Below are 26419 nucleotides of genomic sequence, written 5' to 3' on the forward strand. Positions count from 1 at the left end.
TATATATATATATATATATATATATATATATATATATATATATATATATATATATATATATATATATATACATACATACATACATACATACATACATACATATATATATATTAGTTTTTTTGCCACTAGAGGCCACTCTGTTGTGCCTTTTCTGATCCTGTACTAGCGTGGCAGTGCGTGAGGAAGTGAGTATTAACTGTTCTCTCATAACTTGTGGCCGTATTCTCATAATTTAACCTGGTATCTGTTTATAACGCTCATTAACAGAGAAAAATGCATTATGAGCCTACATGATTAGATCAGCTTGTGTAAGCTGTGTACACTCTGATCAGTGTAAACTCATGACAGAAGGGCAACAGGATTTAACGTACTGTGAGTTTTTGTTCCGTTAAAGGTGGCTGTATAAGATGTAGGAGATGTATATGGGTGAGAACATGTAGTCTGTGTCCTTTAATATGAATTATACATTTGAATGATCCCTTTTCTTTGGTTTTTAATGAAATGAATTTAAAACTGCTGCTCTGAGAGCTTTCCTTCACTGTTACTTTGTTTAGGATGATATTTGGTCAGATGTAGACTGTTTGAATAATTAATAAACTGCTCGTGAAACTTTAAAACCTTTACGTGACTTGTTATTGAACATGTTTGTGCGTGCGTGTGGATGGGAGTGTGTGTGTGTGTGGATGGATGGGAGTGTGTGCGTGTGTGTGTGGATGGGAGTGTGTGTGAATGGATAAGAGTGTGAGTGTGTGTGTGGATGGGAGTGAGTGTGCATGTGTGTGGATGGGAGTGTGTGTGTGTAGATGGGAGTGTGAGTGTGTGGATGGGAGTGTGTGAGTGGATAGGAGTGTCTGCATGTGTGTGGATGGGAGTGTGTGTGTGAGGTGGTATGTTGTGGATATGTGTGGACATGAGTGTGCGTGTGTGGATGGGATTGTGTGTGAGGATGTATGTTGTGGATGTGAGTGTAATTGTGTGTGTGTGGACGTGAGTGCGTGTGTGGATGGGATTGTGTGTGAGGATGTATGTTGTGGATGTGAGTGTAATTGTGCGTGTGTGGACGTGAGTGCGTGTGTGGATGGGAGTGTGTGTGAGGTTGTATGTTGTGGCTTGGTGTGTGGTTGTGAGTGTGTGTGAATGGATAAGAGTGTGAGTGTGTGTGTGGATGGGAGTGAGTGTGCGTGTGTGTGGATGGGAGTGTGTGTGCGTGTGTGTAGATGGGAGTGTGAGTGTGTGGATGGGAGTGTGTGGATGGGAGTGTGTGTGAGTGGATAGGAGTGTCTGCATGTGTGTGGATGGGAGTGTGTGTGAGGTGGATGTGTGAGAGTGTGCGTGTGTGGATGGGATTGTGTGTGAGGATGTATGTTGTGGATGTGAGTGTAATTGTGCGTGTGTGGACGTGAGTGCGTGTGTGGATGGGAGTGTGTGTGAGGTTGTATGTTGTGGCTTGGTGTGTGGTTGTGAGGTTGTGTGTGTGTGTGTGTGTGTACATGTTTGTGTGTACTGAGGTTTCTTATTATACATCTCATTAGGAAATCTGTTACTACAACTGACCAGATATATTTTGCATAGTGCACGTTGCCAGTGTGTGGTGTTAATTTGTGTGGACCAAACACAATGCTAACTAAAGAGAACTATTCCACCTTTATCAGACATGATTACCTTATTGTTCCATCTTGTCGGTGTAGAGAAAGATGAGATATTCCCATCACTGTACCAAAATCGTTGACGCTCTTGTCCTCAAAGCGCAAAATCCAACCGTATCTGATATCACTTTCTGAATACAGGCCTGCGGGATACATTTAGATGATGCTCTTGTTTCCTGACCCCAGCAGTGACACTGTACAAACTGTCCTTCCATCATTAATCCACAGCTGGTAAAGTAATACCATCATTTCATCTCATTTTCGACCTAATTAAAAGCCCATGCGCTGCAGGGTTTTGTGTTAATCGACAACGCAACAGAGTTTAAAGTCAAAAGACAAAGGGATTTGTTGACTCCTAACTCTTTAAGTCCTTTACTTATTTTTTGAAGGTGCCCTGTTTATTTATTGTTGTTAAATGGACAGAATTGTATTTCTTCTGTGCAGCCAGCCTTTGACCGACCTCCCGCGAGGAAATAATCTTTTATCCTGATCCGCAATTGTTTTTCATTATCTCTGTGTCCTTATGGATTGCTGATTCAATTTGAATGTGAAATTGCTTGTGTCACTTTCTATGGCTTTGTCACAGTGGCTGTTAATCAGAACGGTAAAGTGGGTCAGTCTGAGTAAGACGTCAACGTGACCTGGCACTGAAAAACAGACCGACATAACGGTCGACTGTCGGATAAGTAATCTGTTGACAAATCCGAGCACACGGTTTCTCTGCATGACTTAGAGAACTATGGTGAGTTGGAAGACACTAAGAATAAACTGACATAGGATTTAGTCCAGTATTGCTCATCTTTGTTGACATCGCTTCATCCATTTTCTATTGAGGGAGCCCTAGTCGCCATCTTCACGGCCACTTCATTGCTTTATCTGCTCAAGTAAAGCTTCTTAAATGACCTTTAAGCTTGTAGAATATCAAAATGACCCTTAAGAAGGAGACAGGAAATCCCGCAAGAGTAGATGAAGGAGCAAGACAACAGGCGTGATTTAAAAGCTGTATTAGAGCTTTGCTTTCCAGCTCAATGGAGCCTTAAACTTAACCAACAGGCAGAAGAATTGTGTCTATGTGTTTAGTTTACTTGTTTTCATTATAGGTTTTTCACTACTGCACATATGGCATGCTAAATTACTACAGGGCTCTCAAGTTTTGAAGACAGGCAAGCGTGACATCTCATCCAACCCCCCAAACCCCCGGCACCGCCCACAATGGGTAACAAACATGGCAAAAAAAAAAGGGGGGGAGTTTGGTAAGGATCACTGACCATAATTTAACCAAATACAAAGTATTTGTTTAATTTCCATTTATTAATTTTTTTGTGTGTGTGTGTGTGTGTGTGTGTGTGTGTGTGTGTGTGTATGTGTGTGTGCCCTGAACAAGGCCCTTAACCCTCAGTTGCTCAGTTGTAAATCACTCTGGATAAGGGTGTCTGCTAAATGCAATAAATGTAAATGTGTGTGTGTATGTGTGTGTGTGTGTGTGTGAGCGAGAGAGAGAGAGAGAGAGCGAGAGAGATAGATTATGACTTTATGACTGGTGGTGTTTATTGTAAGTGTTTGTTGCCTTTTTGGACTCCTTTATCATTTGTAATGTTGCTCCCATTTAAAACAGTTCGGCTCAAGTCCAGACATTTTTAGGGTCATGATTGAGGACAATGTCCCGTCCAGAGACAAGCTGTTTCGTGTTGAGGTTTTGTTCAAACCGACCATCGAAAATACCCTCTCTAATGAATGTTTTTTTTTTTATTGGTTGTTGCGTTAAATCTTACCCAGATAGTGTTATTTTCTGATTGTGTAGCCTCTTTTTTTTGATTGGCTGATAAGTGTCAGGGGAGACTAAGAACTCCAGGGGAGACGCGCTTGATTTCTACCTGTTTCCATAGAGACAGCGGTGCGGACAGATACATTTTGGGTGCTGCGGCATATTAAATATATGATAAATAGTCAAAAAGATTTTCTGCATGAGAAATACGATGTGTGGCAGGAGAACGTGACAAAAGACCGAAATGCGTGACTGTCACTCTCAATGCGTGACACTTGACAGCCCTGTTACTATTATTATTACTACTACTACCACCACCACTACTACTACTACTACTAATAATAATAATAATAATGATCAGCAGCATTAGCATATGCCAAATTATTATCAAATTACAATTAGCAATTAACCTTAGCATGATATCCAATCCTGATATCCATTCTCTGTTATTTTGCTGGATGAGCTGCCCGAGCAGTTTAAGATGTCTTTGTGAACAGCAGTGTCATGTAAGCACAGGCCTGAGAGATTGGAGATCTGTCCTGTCTGCACTTTTTTCTTAACAGTTGATCCAACACGAATATGATTAGCAGTGTCATGTGTTATGGGTAGCATAGCGGTGCAGCAGGTACCATCCTGAGTTTCCTCCAGTTTTCCCCAAAACCAGACCAGTGGCTACTTTAAATTGTCCCCAGATATGAGTGTGTGTGGTTGGGTCTTTGGTATCCAGCGTGTATTCTCACCTCATACCTAATCTTTCTGGGATATGCTTTGTGTACTGTATCTGTATGTGTGTGTGATACATCTTGGGATGTATATGTCTCTTTCCCAGTGGTCGTTTTTTGTCATGCTGTTATATATTGAAAACCCATGTTGCATTACCATGTTACATTAATCCACCAAAATCTTTGTAAGTATAGCTACTTTAAAATTTCATCATAGAATATATTCATTCATTCATTCATTTTCTACCACTTATCCGAACTACCTCGGGTCACGGGGAGCCTGTGCCTATCTCAGGCGTCATCGGGCATCAAGGCAGGATACACCCTGGACAGAGTGGCAACCCATCGCAGGGCACACACACTCTCTCATTCACTCACACAATCACACACTACGGACAATTTTCCAGAGCTGCCAATCAACCTACCATGCATGTCTTTGGACCGGGGGAGGAAACCGGAGTACCCGGAGGAAACCCCCGAGGCACGGGGAGAACATGCAAACTCCACACACACAAGGCGGAGGCGGGAATCGAACCCCAACCCTGGAGGTGTGAGGCGAACGTGCTAACCACTAAGCCACCGTGCCCCCTAGAATATATATATATAATATATATAATTACATAAGACCCTTTTGTCCTCCAGGCCTGGCTCCTTATTTATCACTAGTGTGTATACACAGATATGTATATATACTGTGTGTGTACAATTTTCGCAAATCACAGAGCTTTAAGCCGGGCTCACACTGTGAGATTTTGGCCACCTTTTGGTAATCTGAGACGTTTTGAATATCCTTAAAGATTTCTAGAATCCTAGGGGGACGCACTTAGCATGACAACTTCAGACCACCTCAGAGAAGGTGTCGAAACGAGTCAGGTGGACATTACAGCAGGAACAAACACTAACAACGCTATAGATTGTATTTGTTTTCTGCTACCTGCAATTTTAGTGCAATAATGCTGGTCTGAACGTGTCATGGATTGAGGACCTAAAACCTTGGACATGTCTCCTTGTGTGCGTCTGATTTTGACGCGTCTTGACTGTCGTACAGTCTGACATGATGAATTGAAGCAACAATCGTGAAAGATTATGAAAAAGCAAACAGTGTGAGCCCAGTTATATATGATGAGTCCTGGAAATGTAGTGGTCCATTTGTCCATTAGGGGGAGAGATAACATCTCTACAGTTCTGAAACCTTTCCAGAGCTCCTTGTCACTTTAATAGAGCTATAGACAAAATAAAACTAGCATTATGCTGTTCCTTGTGTAAACAAGACAAGGTATTTTGCATATAATGATTTCAGAATAACCTTAAATATGATGTACAGTGGATATAAAGTCTACACACCCTCATGAAATTGCAGATTTTTAAAATATACACAGTAATAACAATATAAATGTCAGACTTCTAACAAACAGAGATTTTATTTTTTAAAACTACCACATCTTGATTGCATATGTCTGAACACGCTCCGAACTAATACATTCTGGAGGCAGCTTTTGGCTTTATTACAGCATCAAGTCTTTGTGTATTAAGTTCACGCATCTAGATTTTGGAATTTTATCCCACTCTTCTTTGCAAAAAAGTTCCAGTTCCTTCAAATTCCGCAGGGATCTTCTTTTCCCTGCTTGGGGCTCCTACAGTCCCTTCGCTTCTGCCTATAGATTTAGGCAATTCTTATGAATATGTTATAACAGCTCTATGTGGACTACTTTCTAAAAGCATTGTATTATTCAACATTGGTTATTTAAATGTGTATTTTAAAATGTTTCATGTAATTATCAGTACCTGTAGGGGATTACATGGTGATTACAGAGGTTATTATTGCTGCCTCACAGTTCAATTAGCTAATTATGTTGGCTTTGTAGAAGCCAACATTCTGTTTTCCTATTTCAGCTTAGACAAAAATTTATAAAATTTAATGCACCAAATTTGGATATGTTGTAGACGCTGGTCTGAAGTTTGTTGTTATTACTTTTCTAAGCGATCAGAGTACCGGTACTTCCGGTACCGGGTCTCAAATTGGCCTTTTTTCCCATAGACTCCCATTATAAACTTTGGAGGTTTATAACTCGGCAAGCTTTGGAACTACTGTATCTACAGCAAACTCGGCCAGCTCCTTTAGGGTGATACTCTGAACAAAGTTTTAAATTGGTGTACCGACTGGCCTTCCGTTGTGCCGCAGCCCCGCCCCCAAAATATGCAAAATCAAAAAACATTTTACAACATGGACATGTGACATATCAAAACACTCAGCACAATGAGGGGACCGTCCTCACGGGTATTCGGACCACGTCACATGCTCATGTCCGCTCGCCTCCAAAAGTATTGGCACCCTAGCGGTCCAGTAGCTTTCACAATCTTTCTGTCCACTTGCCTCCAAAAGTAACACTAACCCTTATGTCCACTCACCTCCAAAAAGCACCGGCCTTTTGTGAATACTTGCACCGTCAAAGCCAACATCAAAGTTTGTCACGACAAATCTAGTTTCTATTCCTGTGCTTGTGTGAATGCTACGGGTTTTCCTACTACTGTCCAAACACATGTAGGTAAGTGGACCTGCTATGCGGGGTACAGTACACACTCTACAATGTGCCTTTTTGTCCACTTTTTGATAAGATAGACTCTGTATCTGAATTAAAGCCGACCAAATTGAACCACTTACTCCAGATGAATTAATGAATGCCTCAGTACCACTGTGGCATAATGTTAATTAACATTAACATTTCACTTCCTCATCATACTAAACTGTGAAAGTAATACATCATTTTAGGTCTCAGGTCTATTTCTAAGATATTCACCTTAGAAAATCTTTTCAGGATGATCACTTTGGCAGCACTTGACTGACACCCATATCCATCCACTGTGTCTGAGCATCATAGTACTGTACCTTCCAGGCTTTAGTAAAAAAAAAAAAAAAAAAATACTGTAAGTCTTTTCCACTGGAAAGGCTACAAACTTCTTATTCAGCCTAAACGATGCTCTTGTGAATTGCTCTTCACTGTTTACAACGTCTCAGTCTCATTGCAGATTTTTCATCCACCCACTCCCTTTCCTTCTATCATTCTCTGTAGAGTACTACAAATTCAGAGTAATCTATTTCTCCAGATGAAACCAACACTCCCAGATCATTTACTTTGATAAGACGTGGCAGAGAAATTTTTGCTCTCCTCCCCAGATTTTAATGTTGACATGAAACCTGGCGTTGTCTCTCGTGGAGGATCGCTCAGTTTACGATGACACTTTTATCCCAGGACTGGATATTACCTCAGTGATGACAGGCATTCACCTGTATGTCTCAGTCACAGCAGCGGAGTAGCAAGGATGTAGTGGTCTCTGCATTCTTAGCTGGTTTACCAGAGATTATTCTGTGTGATCAATAAACTGATCAATAATGGCTTATTCAAGAGTTGTACGATCACTAATTAAAGGAATACTACAGCATGATCAACCTTAATTCACCGTTTCTGTAGTGTACATAGGATTAGCACAGGCAATTTGGACGTAGAATGGAAAATCCAATTTACTCCAAAAGTCTACTGAACTAGGGCCTGATTATAAGTGGGTATAGAAAAGAATCACCCCCTTCATAATAATCATATTTTATTGCTCTGCAGCTTGAAAATAAAGAAATGAAAGTCTCAGGTTTTACTTTATCCAAATGCATTTACTCCGTGCTTCTAGGGATTGATAAAGCCTTTGAATTTTTTTGGACCCATTTCCTGACCTGTGTATGTCCACAACTTTATCCCAGAGATCTTTTTCATAGTGCCTCGCCACCCATAGTTGATTGTTTGCTTCAGTTGCATTACCATGGACTGGAGCCAAGGAATAGCTCATTTTATGCTGAGCTAATCAAAATGATCACATATTATCACAGGTGGAATTCAAATGGCTTGGGTGTGCCACTGAGACGATGATTAGCTACACCCGATTGAGTCATTTTTAGAATTAAAATTCTAGAATTAGAACTAAGCTCTGATTTTTTCCTAAACTGTTGCTGTGGTATCTTTCACTTGGATGTTATAAGGTACACTGAATAAATACAGCTGGATTAAACAAAAATGGTGTCCTCCTTTATTTCAGGATGAAAAGTAACAAAATGTGATTTTGAAGAGGGATGATTCTTTTCCTAATGTATATAATGAAATATACACTACATACAGAATAAATACAAAGATCAGCAGTATGCAGAAATTTATTCACTCACTCACTCATCTTCTACCGCTTATCTGAACTACCTCGGGTCACGGGGAGCCTGTGCCTATCTCAGGCGTCAACGGGCATCAAGGCAGGATACACCCTGGACGGAGTGCCAACCCATCACAGGGCACACACACACACTCATTCACTCACGCAATCACACACTACGGACAATTTTCCAGAGATGCCAATCAACCTACCATGCATGTCTTTGGACCGGGGGAGGAAACCGGAGTACCCGGAGGAAACCCCCAATGCACGGGGAGAACATGCAAACTCCACACACACAAGGCGGCGGCGGGAATCGAACCCCCAACCCTGGAGGTGTGAGGCGAACGTGCTAACCACTAAGCCACTGTGCCCCCCATAAGATTTATTCATTTCAGTTTCATTTTTAACATAACAGAGCATCATTTTCCTGAAGGTTTTCTGGTATGCGTTACACTACTTCTGGTTCTCGTCACACGGAGGCTGATTAATGCTGCTGGAGATACATGGGATTGATCTTGATTGTACCACTGGCTTTGGACTGCAATCACCACTGCACTCAAATCTCCATCGCTGAACAGTTAACAAACAAAAGCTACCATGTTAAAACTAGAATGAATTTTGAATCTGGTTCCTCTCAATGTTTCTTTCCTCATTTTGTCTCAGGGAGTTTTTTTTTTAACTCACCACCTCTGGCTCACTAGGAATAAGTTTCAAACTGTTTTACATTGATTTATTTCTTAAAAGCCTTAAAATATCCATTGTTAAAAGTGCTACACAAAATAAAACTGAATTGTATTGAATTGGATATTTTTACACCATCTGGAAGAACTGCGTTTACTTCGAGTCAGGTTGACTGTGCTGATGATAATACATTCATTTTTTTCCCCTCTATGGTATAACAGAAATAAACTACTTCAGGACAAGCTGTTATTGAAAAATAATCCACTTTGGTGACTCCGCTTTGCATCTGAATAAAAAAACTGCATCATATAAATTCCTTCATCCAACAGGATCTTACACTTGAATACCTTTTCTTATGACTTTGTTTCATTTGTATTAATTCATATGAATCTTTCATGAGATCAGGTTCCATCATGCAAGAAATGATGCACAGAGTTTTCTTGTTTTTGTTTTTAAACTGTTTATTGTTTTTTGGTCATTTTCATTTCTTTTTCACTGAAATGAGCCATGGAGAAAAACAGAAGAACATTTACAAGAGTAACATGCAGGAGAGGCTTTGTGTGTGTGAGTGTGTGAGCCAGTATAAATACTCTGCCGTAGTGAGATGTTGTTATACTGTGCATTTCTACGAAATATCAGTGACCACAGAGAACATATTTTCAAGTAATGCAAGAATATCATCATGGCTAATGAGTTTATATTACAAACGCAGGGAAGGTGGGAAAAACGTCAAAACGTCAAGGCAAGAAGTGGTGAAAATATATGTTTTTAACACACCTGGCAACTCAAGAGAAATGCTACAGGGCTACAAAGAAATCGATCCTTATCGTCTGTTTCCTTACATGACGACCGATCTCAGTTTCATCTCAGGTAAAAGGCTTTATTCCGATTTTTCAAGGGGATAAGCGTCATCTTAACTGATATGTCAACAGTGTAACAGGACATACTGTAAGCGTGGTAAATAAATATAATAAATAAATAGATCTAGATCAATAAATGCATAAGAAAAAAATAAGTCCATTTTTTTTTTTACATTGCAGGGAATAAAATCATGTGATTGAAGGGTCTCAATCGAAACAATAACTCGTAAGTAGAAAATACACTTTTAAACATTTGGTTTGTTATTTCAAACGAATCTATATATTTTACTAAAGTAACAATTGTCGATGCGAATCTTGACACATTTCTATACGATTCCTTTTTGATTATGACTCAAAATCGACTCAACTTCTAAAAAAAGGGGGGGGGGGTACAAAGTGACAGAATATACTGTATTTCCGTGCTAATGAACTGTAAGCAGGTACTGTAGGTGATAATAAGACCTTGCAGTGATAAAAAATAAAAAAATAAATAACATTGGGACCTGCTGGAAATCATTTTTACAAAGCACTTTGAAGTCGTCAAAGCTTCAGAGAAAACAAAAGGAAGCGCAGATAATTGTCATTAGCATGTGGAGTCAAATTAATGGTGTGTCAAGTATCTCGGAAAGAAAAAAAGCACAGGAAACGTTACAAGCTTCTCGACTTCTATCCAACTTGATGAAGAGAAGTGTATAATCATGCAGCAGCAGGACGGCTGTGGATATGAAGTAGCCGAGATGAGAAGAGGCCGAGTGTCGCTTCAGACACCTGCTCGGGCTGCTCAGGCTTTTGTTCGTGTTTTTGTCGTTTCTGTCGTTCATTACTCAAACGCCTTTCACTGCGAGCTCAAGAGGCTTTTGAAATGCAAAAGGAGTTTTTGAAAATTACACAAAGATATTGTACGTAGAGATGTGTCTTATAAATAACAACAAAAGATGTTCTCTTTCTTGGTGAGGACAAATTTAATGAAAAGATTCGGTTTCAGAATAGGGAGTCGTATACGGCATTAGATGTTTGAAGCCAATAAGTGAGCTGTACTGTTGAATTATTAATGATTTCTGATCGTTTTCTATAACAGCTCTGACTGTCGTGGCCTCTCTTGTGAGAGAACAACAATTTTACAAGCAACACTTCATAATAACAGTACATGAATAATCTGAACTAACACCTGAATTGACACTTACTTAAATATCAACTAATGATAAGTTAAGGCATGTACTGATAACAAACTAATGAAAAGTTAACCTTATTAAGTCTTTTGAATTCACGTGTGAATAACATACACCTTAAGTCCATGTTAGTATATCAAACATGCTCAATGTAAGACTAAAACACACATGAAAGTAATCTTATTCATTGTTTTTAAATGCTGATAGAAAATAGAAATGCTAAATTCTCACCATTGGGGTAAATTAGTGCCCCAGGGCTTCACTCACAGCACATACGAGTACTACTGTGAGGTACAGTATCATAGCAAACATGTTAAGATAAAATGCTTAGTGTTTATTATTCGTGACTCTTTCTTCATTCAATAAAAAGGATTAAATTAGGATTAAATTACGAAAGTAACCCAGCACCGCCCAGTGATGTTTCTACACGCAGCTGCATACGGCAAATACAATAATGCAAAATTCTAGAGCAGGTTTGATTTAGTTTACCCCTAAATGTTCATTAATACATTAAAAAAATATACACGTGCTAACGTGTATGCACAAGGTGTTTGTTATTCACACGTGAATTCATGACTCATGTCAGTTAGCTCTTCATTAGTTTCTGATTAGAACATACTTCAATGAACTCATTAGTTCATATTTAAGTATTAAGAATTAAATCAGGTATTAGTTCATTATTATTCATTTGTTGTTATTGTACTGGTTAAACTATAAATTGATAAAATTATCACGTCTTTCTGTAAAAATAAAAAAATAAAATGCTGTGAACCACTTCAGGATGTTATTGTAAAAATAATCCACTTCAGAGTGTGAACGCACATTAAGATTTTTTCTGACGTTGATTACTTTCCTATAAGAGCAGTCTTCTTATTCCTTACAGATCAACAGTGGATACGACAGTTATTTCACAACATTAACAATTTTATGGTTTTCTATTATGCTAACTTTGTTAAAGTACCTGCTACTTGCTTCCTGTCCTGATTTTCTGCTTTTTTCTGGAAATGCACAGGTTAATTAATTGAATGAAGTTCAAACATACAGCGATCTTTTTGTCACAAATCTCCAGTAGGCATTTCTGCTACTGGTTGCCGTAGTAATTACGTTTATCAGTGGGATGGCGTAACTAATGGAAATTTCTGGAGGGAGATTTGGTGTTTGTATATTAAATTCAGCAGTGAATAAACACTGTAAAATATTTCAAGATGCTTAAAAATATTAAGTAAAGTTTACCTGCTGCCTTAAAAATATGAGTAAACTTCAGTAGAAGTTGAACTTTGTTTCAAATCACAAGTAATCAAGACAACGGACTTATAAACTTTAGTTCAGTATCCAAAACTTGTCCTGAAAGTTCGAGTCAAAGAGAAGAAATAAGTAAGTTCACATAACTTAATAATAACATAATTTTGCGACAGATTTTGTGCGCTCTACTGTCTTCGTTCTCATTGGTAGTCAATGTACCAAGTTGCTCCAAATTTGCATAAAGTTAAATATTTTTTTAACTTTGTACACGCCCACATCTAGTCACCAATACTTGCATTAGGTTATAACACTGTGCTCTTAACACAAGACCGGCAATAGATATCTCATAAATAAGCACACACACTTAAGCGTTTTTACTCATTTTAACCATTCACTTTTCTTAACAGATCATTTTGATACTTTCTAGAGATAGATGCATAAAAAATTAGCAAAATTATTTACCAATTTACGATTTCTTCCTTACTTTCTTTCTCTCTTGATATCATTTTTGTGGAGGAGTCAGTGAAGTAAAATATCAGTAAGATTTATGAGAAATGCCAAAACATTTGTATATTAAATCAAATGCATAGCCCGTGTACACAGAATATTAATATTCAATCAATTCATTTAAACTGAATATTCAATCTCATTTAAGTTTCAGCAATATATGAATATTTTAATGGTCGCATTTTTTTTAATTTTTCCGACAGTTTTGATGAACAGGAGACCGCCTGTTAACACCTACAATAAAAAATTAAGTGGATAAAATCACTAACAAGCATTAATTATCATCAGAGTTTGAAGTCAAATTATTATCATGTCAGGCCCGTCTAAAAAAAAAAAAAAAAAAAGACGAAGCTACTCAACTTCTTATTAATGTTCCCAAATAAGTGCTGTATTCACTTCTTATCCACTTATTAGCTATTCATTAACGTCTAATATAAAGCATGAAGCGTGTGCAGGTAACTGATTACTAAACAGTGAAAACAGGATCTGAAAAATGTTAGACGGTAACACAGAAATAAACATCGTGAGAATAACATTGTCCAGAATGAATTACGTATACAAAATGATAGCAATTTTACCTTCTTTTCTAACATGGTCAGGATCTTGTGCTTGATTAGCTATATTTAGCCGAGTACCGTCTGTAGCAGTGAGAAATTGTGCACAGGAACTCATTTCTACCCGTAAAAAGGAGAAGCTTCTGTGGCATGCAGGAAAGATTACAAGCCTTTTTTGTTTTGTTTTTACCCAAAGGCACCGCTGACAACTTTACTAACGCTAACCGCACTGATGTTTTCCGTCTGTTTATCCTGTTTGTTATTCGGCGTTTATGGTGGCTGTGGACTAGGATCTGAACAAAACTGACATCATTTATGCCATCTTTCCTCATTTTAATATCAGAAAACCAACCATTTGGAAATGTTAAACAATACTAAGAAGTGCTTTATGAGAATCTTCCTAATACGTTAATACCATGAAGGTTTTATTGCAGACCCCACAAAGCTGCCATTGGGCTAGAATTATCTTTGCATCTCATCTTCGCCTGAGAGGTCACCTCTCAAAAGTCCATGGCTTATGTGTGACATGAAATCCAGTTTACAATGAAGTGATTTTTTATTGTTCTTCAACACTCCCACCCTGTTTTAACAAAACACCTTCACTGAGCACGAGGCTTTCTGCTGTGGCATGTTGATGTCTTTAATCTCACTATATACTCAGTTATAAATACAGTAGTTACATTGCTTTTTCGGTTTAACGCTAGACCACCTCATTTTGAAGCCTATGATTGTTTGTGTAAAGTTTCATATTTACAATACTATAACAGCCAACCACTCCCAAAAAAACAAACAAAAAAAAGTGCGGTTCGTATTCGTTCATATTCTAGTCATATGAATAGTGCTATATGGTCACTCACTGTGAAATCCAACATGGCAGCTAGGCTCGGGATGTCAGTAAATGTCGCAGTGACGATCCTGGAAACACTTTGAGAACCTGTATTTTAGTCAAGCAGAAAACAAGAAGTCAGTAGTTCTGAACTAGGAAGAGAGTGAACAAAACAACCGGAAATACATTAAATAAAAAGAAGACATTGTGTTAAGTTTAAAAGGAAAAATAAAAATAAAAACCCATTCCCTTCTATGTATGTTTTTATCTCTGAGAAGAGTTCTGTCTGTGAGTTTGTTCTTGTATTTAAAGATCAAGCAGATAGAACTGATACGTCCTCCGTTGTTCAGCAGGTCTATACCGATCCAGTGTGTCTTTTTTTTTTCATGAATACACTCCTGAGTCAGGGATGTCACGTCACTTTTCTGTGTGTGGGCGTCTTGAGAACAAACGTGTAGACGTCCTGCTGTTTAGCTTTACATACAAAATACCGTGATATTGCCGTGTTGAACCATTCTGTGCTTTGAAAGATACAGTTGTGGTAGTCAGTTGATTTCGCTGTACTGAGCAGCAACAAGAAATCATGTCTGAAGCTTAGGTTCTGAGATGTTGCTCTTTGCTCCTGTAGGGCCTTGAATTATCCAAAAAGTGCCTGAAACACAGTAAACAGCCATAAATAAATAAAAGCCATATTCTACGTTCAACATATCACTGTATTGTTCTGGACTTTGTCTACGATCTCACACATAAGTCATCTTTAGCAAATCGCATGCATGAAGTTCACGTCTCTGAGGGTTGCCAGATGTTTCCAGAGGCATCCTATTAGACTGCGTTCTATTCTTTCTGATCAGATCGTGCATTGACTTACTTGTTTCTTAATGTAGCCTATGTTTTCAGAATGTATATTTTGTATATATGTATATTTTTTTGAACACTGACAGTATCACTGTGCCATTATATGCACTATTCCAGTTTCAAAATATTTCTAATACGTACGTTAATATAATACCATGTGAAATATAATAACATGTCCAACATCATAACATGTGCAATATCACATCACCTGCAGTATGTTCTCATTTCCCTAGCACCTTTTGTACTTTTTTGTAGTTTTTTTTAATACATTTTGCATATATAGAATAGTTCATTAATGGTGCTTGCAAAGCAACATTATTACTATCCTGCATACTCTTCCGGACAAAACTTCGGCGCGTAACTTGTCCCGCAGCTTTTGTCCTAGACCCATGAATGACGTGTCAAATCGACCGGCTCATTGAATAAAAAATTTGCACAACATGGACAAGTGACATATCAAAACACTCAGCACAATGATGGGAATTGTTTCACGTGTATTCTGGTCAAGTCATGTGACGTCACGTGACGTCACGTGATGTCACGTGATGTCACGTGAAAATCAAAATTTAGCACGACATGGACATGTGACATATCAAAACACTCAGCACAATAAGGGGAACTTGCCACGTGCAAGCACCATTCACATTTTCTTCAGGAAATGTACGTTCTAGTTTATATTTATTTTTCTTGTAATCTGAAGCAGACTCTGGCAAATAAAGCTGCTACTTGGTGCATTTAATAAGTAGCATGCGTATGACTGACACCACAGCAGATATTCAAAAAATGAAAAATGGATGCTTTTAAAGAGATTTATATTGTTGTAGGAACATTCTAGTGCCTCGCTGACTGCTTGGATACCATGTTGTAAATGTGACACAAACATCCAAACACATCCATACCCCCCAAACACACACACAAACACACACACACACACACACACAAATAATCCTCTAACTGCTGTTACAGTATATGGCCTATATTTGCATACTGCAACATGATTGGCTTTAACGATTTATGATGCAACAACACCTTTTTTCTCATGTGTCCCGTAACTCTATACTATATTTTAAAATCTGATTTTCTACTAAAAGAATTCCTTCCAACTTAATCCATCACTCAATGCAAAGCATGACTAAGCATGGAGGTTCTGTGCTGGAACTGAACTGAACTCTCTTAAACTCTCTTAGGTTTAACATCTTAACATCTTTGTTTTTTTTTTTTTATTTCTAATCGTTCAAAGTATATTCATATCATCATGTTCATATTCTTATTCATATCAGACATACAGAATCTATATTGGGATATTATATTTTTATATGTTCTTTATATCTTTTTTGACAGTGACAGTTACTATTTTTATTGAAATTCAATTTTTAGTCAAATTTTTTTTTCTACAGAATCTAGATTCTTGACACGGACAGTCTAACATCGTATGCTTGTCTGTGACCAATAAAATTGTAATTTGTATTTGAACACTGTGTGTGTTTATGTGTGTTTTGTTGTCCACGCAGGGCCGGCCCTGGCCAATTTGCTGCCCTAGGCAAGATTTCACCTGGTGCCCCTGGAATCACAGACAATTGTGTTCCGATCATTTTGTTCATAAACTTACACAGAAACAAACTGCACAGCTTTGTCCTGTTTTTCTTTATTTTGAAAATATTTTGGAAACACACACAAACTATATAAAAAAAACTATATTATGGAGACCTTGCTTTCCTTTCCTTTCTTACAGCAATAAAATATATATAATAAATATATAAATAAAATACTTCTCAGGTAATAAAATATATATATATATATTAATAAAAATAATAATTTGGGCGCCCGGGCGCCCCTAGTGGTGGGCGGCGCCCTTAGCATTTGCCTATTCTGCCTATGCGCAGGGCCGGCCCTGTGTCCACGTACCATTGTTGAAGAGGATGTCAGATTTCCACGTTTGGATCTGTGAAGCCTTTCTTGCCTTCGTTCACCAGGACAGGTTTTTCTGTCCTTGTGTGCCACACGAGAATCTGCATAAATGTATCACAAAATCGAAAGCTTTATTTATCTAACAAACAAACAACAACAACAACAACAACAACAACAACAACAACATCTGCTCTTGTGCATCTGCAAGGTTTAAACTTTCACGATGTTCACAGCTGCTCATGTGTGATGTGTTTCTCTAACACTGAATTCTCAGTGCTGTAGTGCACTTGGTGCCACTTGTACGTCTACACACACAAACACATATACACACTCACACACATGCAGAGCTCTCAGCAGAGGTGTACCAGCTGCAGACTTTTCCGAACCGAATGCTGCGATAAACGCAGCGTAGTCGAATAAATGCTTTTCAAACTAGATTTCAATTCCACTCTATGTCCATCAACAATAAAAAAAAATAATATATAATATATGCACCACCACGGTGCCTAATAACTATTATAAATATGTAGCATCATGCTCCCTGATCGCACCTGTAAATATGCACCACCATGCTTCCTATGAAACATTGTTATTGTGCTGAAAAATAAGCAGGATGCAGCGTTCGAGCCGAGGAAACCGCTAATAATGTTTGCTTAGGCGTAGACGGCCGTTCATGCTGATTTTTCATAAAGGATAAGATAAACCTCCCCTTTCTTCCCCTCAGCTTGCTCCCCCGTGGCCTGAGAGACTGAGAGCTGACTCTTCCTGCCTCATGAACACTTAACCAGGTTAAAAGGCTAACAGCAGCATTTCTGAGTAGAGGGATTAATTGTGTGTGTGTGTGTGTGTGTGTGTGTGTTTTATAATATTGCAACTCCCTTGTATTTAATAGGTTTACACTTGCTCTTGGATATTTATTTTAGGGTTGTATATAAAGCAACGTATACAGTATAATATAAGAAATGATGACTTATATAATATAATAAACATTTATAAACAAGTCGGGACTGATGAATATAAAGCAATAGGAACTCAAAGACTGCAGCTACTGCAAACTGTTCCATGGTGAAAAAACAGTCGTTTACGATTCATCCTTTTTTAATACATTTTTTCTTCAGCGTCTTATGAATTTCCAGCAAGCTCAGGTTGAGTTCGTTTGAGATCGATCGGCAAAGTGAAAATGCAAGTGTGCGAACAAATGTGAGAAAATATACTATGTGTTTTAATACACACATACACACACAACAAACAAACACACGTAAGGTTACATCGTTTTACTGATACAACCTCACGTACGAAATACGAACTTTCTTGGACTATTTACTACAGTGTACTAAATAATATTGCTGTAAGTTTTATTATATATACATATATATTGAATTTATTTATCAAAAGTACTGTACGTTTTAATGCTTTAATATATTCAGCTTTGTCAAGTCTTAGTAACGGTTGCCAAAACATAAATTTATCATCAAGCCTACCAGGCAAATAAAAGCTCCAGTGTGTTGCCCAAACTTATGTTTTATTTCCCTGGAAACTGACTGGAAGTGTTAGCTGACTCTAACTATGCTAGCTAATGAAACGCAATAACATATGGTGAGCTAATTAGCTAGTAAATTGTGTATATTGTGTTTACGGTGTTGATAAAAAAAAAAAGTCAGGACTCTAGCCTTTTCTTTTTGTGGGTGTTTTTCCAGCCAGTCCTGAATAACCTGGGTGGCTCATTTGAGCACCATTCTGCTGCTGTTCTTATAGTGTTTGCTTTGTTAATTCATATTTTAAACGCCAATATGCATAGCATAAATTAATGCACCAGGAAAATGGGCCGTTTTTTCTGATTTTATATTACCCCAATCCCACGACACACGTTTTGTTTGCTAACCTTAGTGCAATTAGCTGCTTTCGGTTCCAGATCGTTGAGTGTGACGAGTTCTCGGAGCAGGCTGCTCTCCTGGTAGCCCCCCTTGACCCCCCGCAGTTTGAAATAGGCTTGTGGTTTGAACAGGATGAGCCTCAAGTTGATGGCGAATCCTGCCATGTCAATAGCAAAAGGACGGTGAGGATCGAACACCGTTTTCCATCCGTACACTTTGCCAGCAGCGTTGACTTTCGGGGACTCGTAACGCAAACCTCCAACAAAAGCTACGGGCCAAACGGACACCTTACGCGTGGATCGCATCTGCAGAGACAGAGACACAAAGTTAATCAGTGTGTACAGTATTAAAGCAGTAAAACATTACAATCATCTTTTCAATTTTCTCCTTCACAATAATTTAAGGATCAGACTAGAATATCATATATCATAAATATATGGACACTAATTGAACTCAATCTTTCCCTCAGGTGTGTTGTCTTAGTCGCTGATTGTCTCTGCTTGGTGATTGGTTCCTGTTTGTTATATCTACTCTGTTTGTTCACTTCCCTGGTGCTAGTCGTTGTTGAGAGTTTATGTCTATGTTCCTGTTTCCTGTTTGCTCAGGGTTCTGCCCTGTTTTGTTTGCCAGTTCCTTGTCTTGGATTAATAAAAGTTTGAACTGCATTTGGATCCTCACTCGCCTTTGCCTCATCACGACAAGATTAATCACATTCTGTATTTTGAGAGACTTCTACAGATTTGACCCTTGCGAAAAGGGTTGCACAAGTTCAGCAGTATTTGTTAGGCTGTGTCTAAAATGTGGCTCATGATTTTTGAGATTTTGGTATTTTGGTTCAAATGTGCCAGCATAAGACGTTGAAAGGAAAACTGATAGGATCAGAGCGGAAATGTTGATACAAGAAGATTATTACTCCAGTGTTGATACAGTGTGTTCTGGATATCTGGACCAAAAGATTATAAAAATCAAATGAAATACAAAAAGTTCTTGAGTCATTTATTTAGCCGTGTGACTCTGTAGTCTTGGTGCTTTGTTGATTTCCATGATATTTTTGTTGTTTTTCTGTCCATGAGTAAAAGTGTTTTTTTTTTTTTTTTTGCAAGACCTTCCCAGGAAACATGACCTACGTTCAGTGTCTTATGGTGTTGTAGTCCATCCACGCTCTGTGGTCTGACATGCTTTTCTGCTCAACACTGTGTACAGAGTGATTCTTTCTCTCTGTAACTCCAGTTCTTGGCTGCCTGCAGTGTAACCTGACATTGTGTTCTGCTTCTGTAGCTCACACAACTCAAAGTTGGACATAGTGTGTATACAGAGATGCTTTTCTGTCATCATGGTTTTATTCATTCATTCATTCATTCATTCATCTTCTACCGCTTATCCGAACTACCTCAGGTCACGGGGAGCCTGTGCCTATCTCAGTGTATCAAGGCAGGATACACCCTGGACGGAGTGCCAACCCATCGCAGGGCACACACACACACACACACACACACTCATTCACTCACGCAATCACACACTAGGGACAATTTTTCCAGAGATGCCAATCAACCTACCATGCATGTCTTTGGACCGGGGGAGGAAACCGGAGTACCCGGAGGAAACTCCCGAGGCATGGGGAGAACATGCAAACTCCACACACACAAGGTGGAGGCGGGAATCGAACCCCGACCCTGGAGGTGTGAGGCAAACGTGCTAACCACTAAGCCACCGTGCCCCGCTATCATGGTTTTAATGGGTTGTTATTTAAGCTACTTGTATACTTCCTGTCAGCTCAACCTGTCTGGCCATTATCCTTTGACCTTTCTCATCAACAAGGGATTTTTGCTGCCACTAACTGTCTGAGATGTCCGGGGTACAATTGATATCATAGATATGTTTAGTACAATTGGTTAAACTTAATTTTTTTTTTTTTTTTTTTTTTTTTTAAATTATCATCAGATGAACTAATCAAGTTCTGCATTTGACCCAAATTAGGTCATGCTTACATCAAGGTCATATGTCAGAAATAGGTTTTCTTTCAGAGCTTCTCTGTGTTATAAGTATATTTAAGGGTATTTGAGACATATAAATGACTAAAAATGTGACTAGACTTGGTGGTAAGGGCAATCTCGTCTACATCGTTGGTGTCAATTTCTACTCTAATAACTGTTGTTAAAATCCCAGGAGATCATCAGTTTCTGAAACACTCCAACTAGCCCCTCACATCACATTTTCCCTATTTTGATGTTTCATTTGAATATTAACCGAAGCTATACATGATTTTCTGCATCATACTGCTGAGACATGACTGGCTGATTGAATAATTGCATGAATGTGCAGGTACAAAGGTGTTCCTGATAGGGGGTGAATGGGTTTTATTTTCCAGTCAAAAAAGAAATTCCCCCTTTCTCTATGTGCTTCTGAGGTCTCCTGCTCTAAAACATTTTCTCCCTAATGGCTGGAGTGGACAGCCTGTGCACAGAGCCTATTAGAGACATCCAGACAGTCTGTATGCCCTGATCTCTGAGGACTGGTGAGACAGACAGACCTCACAGACAGATAAAGTGGCACGACTGGACGTAAGCGGGTATCAGACCGAGAAAGAAAAAGAGGCTTTAATCTTTACTGCATCCTCCTTGCTCCTCACTCACTTCTATCCACTGTGTGCTACACAACACGAGTGGGTCACATCATGAAAGGAATCAGGCTAATGAATGGTAAAAGTGGAGCTCGGAGCACTGTAGTTGCTCTGTGCTTGCATCTACTCCACCAGCCAGAAGTACCTGAAAGCTTTTCTAAAAGGAGTGAGAAACTCTTTTTTTTTTATTTTTTTCCCCCAACCATATTCAACAGAAAGCTGGTGCTTGTACTGTATCACTCATATAAATGGGACGTCTGGCTCGCATCCCACAACTATTTATCTGTAATTCTATAATCTATTCTCCATTAACTTAACTGTGCGAGGATCATTTAGCAATTCATTTTTGCAAAAAAAAAATCACACTGCACTTGGCACTTGGTGTCATTTCGAGAAAATAAAATTCCCCTTATATATTTTATATAATAAAATATTTACTGGAATATAGAGTACAGCTACATCCAGGCCAGTCCCAGGGGAAGGCTGGCAGCCGCAAGCTGGCCTAGTTTACTGTACAGCAGTTTTTCTGTTTTGGTCTTTCTTTAAGCTGTGTTTGCTTTCTGCTGTTTTGAAGAGATGAGATGAGAGATGATCTGATGAGGCAGAATTGCACATCTGAAGTCAGGACAGTCTAAAGGGAGATTTGGGTTGGGTTATACTTGAATCTGACAGACTGAGTGAGTTGGGGATCGTGCTCATGTCAGAGAGGTAGCGAGGTAGTGAACTCTGAAGACAGTCATCAGAAACAGACTAGCACTCAAGGGGATTGATGAGTTTTCAGCTTTCGACTCCGACTCCCGGTTTGAGCCTGATAGCGTAGCTGTTTTTATTCTGACTACAAATTGATGAGGGATTGACGGAATTATGTGGCTGAATAACGCCGCTGCCGCTGCAACACAGAGATGCTCTACTTTGATTTTCACATAGATTGAGTAGGACATCAAGAGTACATGTCCTCTGGGAATGATAGAATGATGAGAGAACTACTGACTGGATTCCTATAAAGGTTAGGAATTCATAAACCTTTTTTTTTGTTGCAGTTACAGAGTAATCTGACTGGGTGTAAATCTACCAGTCAGGCAGATTGTTGAGTGTTTCGTCCTCTTCTACATGCATGATGGACAATCAGCTGAAAAGCAGCTTCTGCTCTTGTGAGTCAATTCCATCACTGTGAATGATTCCACGTGGATATCCAAAAGATTTGCAGTTTATGTCCCATTGGTGAGTAGAGGATCATATGAGATTCATATGAGAAGTTTCCTTATTATTTACTTATATAATAATTACTATAATAATAAAAATAGCTTTATTGGTTAAATGTGTTAAAACAGCAACCTATAAACAAACCTTTTTTTTTACAAACGCAAAAAATAAAAAAAAAGGTTTTGCTTGGTTAATGTTTACATATATCTTAAGCAATGGTACATTTTTACGTATTTTAGAAAGCCCACCCGATACAGCAGCTTTGAGCTGGTTATTTGGACCTGGAGAACATATTCAAAACCACACACTTTAACTTCACATCCAATGTGTTCCAGTTAAAAATAAAAACTCTGTACAGAAACACATCCCTGTTGTGCATCACTGTCTACTAGTGTCAGAACGAGCCGGAAACAACGATTGTTCTTCACGGTTGTGGCCATTTATTTGCAGAGACACCACCAGCCTTGCTCTATTTTAGGAAAATTCAACACTTCAGCCCTAAACTTGCCTTTCCATTTACGCTTACACATCACCCATGGATGCTTCAACTCCTGTCCCAATAGTGCTTTAAGCATCACTTACAGTATATATATATATATATATATATATATATATATATATATATATATATATATATATATACACACACACAAATATTGTACAGTTATTAGAGGAAAAAAAAGTGGCTCGAGGGCATTGATTTGTGTGTTTTTGTTTTTAAATTGATCTAATAGTTGTTCTTGTTGCTTACTGTTGTTGTTTTGCCAGGATGAGAATGTAGTGAATTAGCAAAAAGTGAGAGAAGAGTAAACAACAACAGAACAACAACAGAAACATGACTGGGGATGACAACGGATACAGGCGAGATATAAAAGAGGAGAAGTGGAGTTGAGTGGCAGACAGAACACAGAGACAGAAGCCCATTGAAGCTTCCTCGAGCAGGGAGTGTGATTAAAAATATGTTTTCCGTTTATCTTTATATATTGTGTTCTAATTCAGGGGTTGCCAGTCATTTTGGTCAAATAACTCCATAATGAAAGTTATTGAAAGTTAATGAAACGGTTTTGTTTTTCTTCAACTTTCTCCACACCATCGAGTTTTCCTTTCAAACAATCCACCGTCACGATTGTCGTCATGAGCTGTCATGAATGCCTCAAATCAAAATCTCTGACCTTACATTCCAAAGTATTTCATAATCTAGTTCAATCAGAAGAAACCAGGTCCTGTTAAATATAGTAGGTTTAAAGGCTACATGAGAAGTTTTGGATCATGAGCTTAGATTGTGATCTTTTCATCACTTTGGTAGATGATCTGGAATCTGGTTTGTGATACCTTCACAAAAAAAAGTAAAGAATAGGTTGGCTGTGATCCCTTCACTCCCGCTCTGTGGTGGTTGTTGGGTTTTTTCTCCCATAGACAGCTCTTTGATCTTCACTATTGCTTCCCGGGTGTAACTAAAGGCTAAAAGAGTAGATGAGTAGATGTTCGGAGCTGTTTATTGTTGAAACCATCAAACTAACAAGACGCACCTTGATCACAGCAAAAACTCCTGTCAATCATCTGTCCTGATTTATTTTATAAAAACTAGATGATTTGATGCAAAATGTGCCATGTTCTATGTTGTTGATTATATCTGTATAGAAATACCAGGAAATAAAAGCTGAAATTCAAAACTTTCTTCTTGAATTCATCTTTTGATCTTAAACACAAGTGTCTTCCGTCCACAAAATGTGCATTATTAAGCAGAGGTACAGACAGCACAAACCACCTGCATGTCAATAGCATCTTGATTGACAGGTGTAGTCAGGTTTCTGTGCCTTTTTCAGTTGACATTTAATGACATTTTTCACAAAACTGCCGAATCAATACATTTATCATCCACTATAGTAAAAAAAAAAAAAAAAAATGATTCGGGTGACGTTAAAAGTTTCTTTGTGATACTGAAAAATCGAATTTGTTACAGTATGATATGATAGGTGTATTGTTATTGTCTGGGGTTATGTTTTTCTTACACCAATCAGGAGTAGCGCTCCTAAATTCGTTGTATGCATAATACGATGACAATAAAGGCATTCAATTCAATGATACCATGATGTTTTGATATGATACATTTAGGATTTGAATATGTCCATTGAGTTTAATTTTTAATTAATTTTAAAACATGCAGAATTAGTTGGATTAAGTGTAATACCTAAATCTCAAGGGCACAGTGTTTAGACCGTCTATTCAGCCTCTAAGTAACATATAACACAAAATAAATATTTTAACCAAATAACGAAACATTAGCTGTTTATCCAAGCTTTTCACTGATGTTCACGGTTGCCATGTCTCAACATCAATCCCCATATCCTCTTTGAACTGAGACAAAGAGAAAGCTGGTTTGTCTGCATTTTATAATGAAAAGCCAGCTGTATTATGCAGTCTGCTGAATGTATTGTTTGATATGTAGATGTATCCAATCTAACGCCTTGTATCAAACAAAAAGATATGGTACTCTGTATAATTACAAAAACTTCTTTTTTAAATCTTTATCATGATTGAAAGAAACGGAAGAAAACACAGAGAAATATAGATAAAAAACTCCTTCTTCTTCTTCTTCTTCTTCTTCTTCTTCTTCTTCTTCTTCAGCAGCAGTTTAGTTTTGTTTATAGAAGCCTGACAAGCCTTATGAGCTAAGTATGTTTCAGATTACCCAGAGTTGTAGGAGGAAGAAAGGATGAGAGGTTAAAAATAGAGGCGATCTGTAAATATATCTCTGTATATAGATCGCCTACATAAGCAGATTTAATAAAAGCGCTGTAATTAATACACCCGAATCTTGGTGTTGTGTTCTAGCAGAGGAAAATTCATAATTCATGAAGGGGGACAAAGAGAGCAAGAGAGAGACAGAGAGAGAGAGAGAGAGAGAGAGAGAGAGAGAGAGAGAGAGAGAGAGTTGTTCAACAAGGGTTGTTTGCTAATTCATGAGATTTTAAGATTGACATGTGATGTCACTACAACTCTAACTTTCTTGAGATAGTGAGATGTTTGTGAAAAACGTATTTCATGCTAGCTCAGTAACAAGCAAATCATCATCATCATCATCATCATCATCATCAAAAAAAACCCTTGATTTCATGTTCACTTGTGTCAGTCAGCTTTCATGGTGAGAAATCATGAGTGTAATTATAATCAAACAGATATTATGATACGAACAAAGCTGAAATGGAAAGAATGAAATATGCATTAATCTATCCTTTAATCAGTCGATTAATAATTGTTATATAATACAAATCTTTTAATATGAATACATATTTTAACAGATAATTGTTCTACATAGACTTTTCTACATGCTTGGAATGGACACTGAAATATCTACTGGAATTACTTCATATTTTTTGAGTTGAGTAACACACTGAGTAACAAATGTACTGTATGATGGTTGACACGGTTATCCAGAGCAACTTACATTTCATTTGTACAACTGAGGGTTAAGGGCCTTGCTCAAGGGCCCAGCAGTGGCAGCTTGGTGGTCCTGTGGTACTGGAATTTGAACTTGCTCTGGAGTCTAACACCTTAGAGGAGGTCGTGGCCTAATGGTGAGAGAGTCTGACTCCTAACCCTAAGGTTGGGGGTTCGAGTCTCGGGCCGGCCACGACTGAGGTGCCCTTGAGCAAGGCACTGAAGCCCCCCAACTGCTCCCCGGGTGCCGCAGCATAAATGGCTGCTCACTGCTCTGGGTGTGTGTTCACGATGTGTGTGTTCACTGCTGTGTGTGTGCACTTTGTATGGGTTATACTGTATGCAGAGAACAAAT

At 38.3% G+C, this 26419-nt stretch overlaps 1 protein-coding gene across 3 annotated transcripts in view; it reads right to left on the reverse strand.

Moving 5' to 3' along the window:
• Positions 1-9555: 9555 nt before the first annotated feature.
• b3gat1a (beta-1,3-glucuronyltransferase 1 (glucuronosyltransferase P) a) overlaps positions 9556-26419 on the reverse strand; it is a 61193-nt gene continuing 44329 nt past the window's right edge. For 2 of the 3 annotated variants that reach the window (XM_060877466.1, XM_060877465.1), the window contains 3 exons: positions 18809-19105; positions 16924-17027; positions 9556-14815 (listed from right to left, as the gene is read on the reverse strand). In XM_060877466.1, the coding sequence (XP_060733449.1) occupies positions 16941-17027; positions 18809-19105 (384 nt within the window). In that variant the 3' untranslated portion in view covers positions 9556-14815; positions 16924-16940. The remainder of the gene's footprint in view (positions 14816-16923; positions 17028-18808; positions 19106-26419) is intronic. The other variant, XR_009649005.1, reaches the window with a different exon arrangement.

This window comes from Tachysurus vachellii, chromosome 9 (genome assembly GCF_030014155.1).
Source record: "Tachysurus vachellii isolate PV-2020 chromosome 9, HZAU_Pvac_v1, whole genome shotgun sequence".
Classification (NCBI taxonomy): Eukaryota; Metazoa; Chordata; class Actinopteri; order Siluriformes; family Bagridae; genus Tachysurus; species Tachysurus vachellii.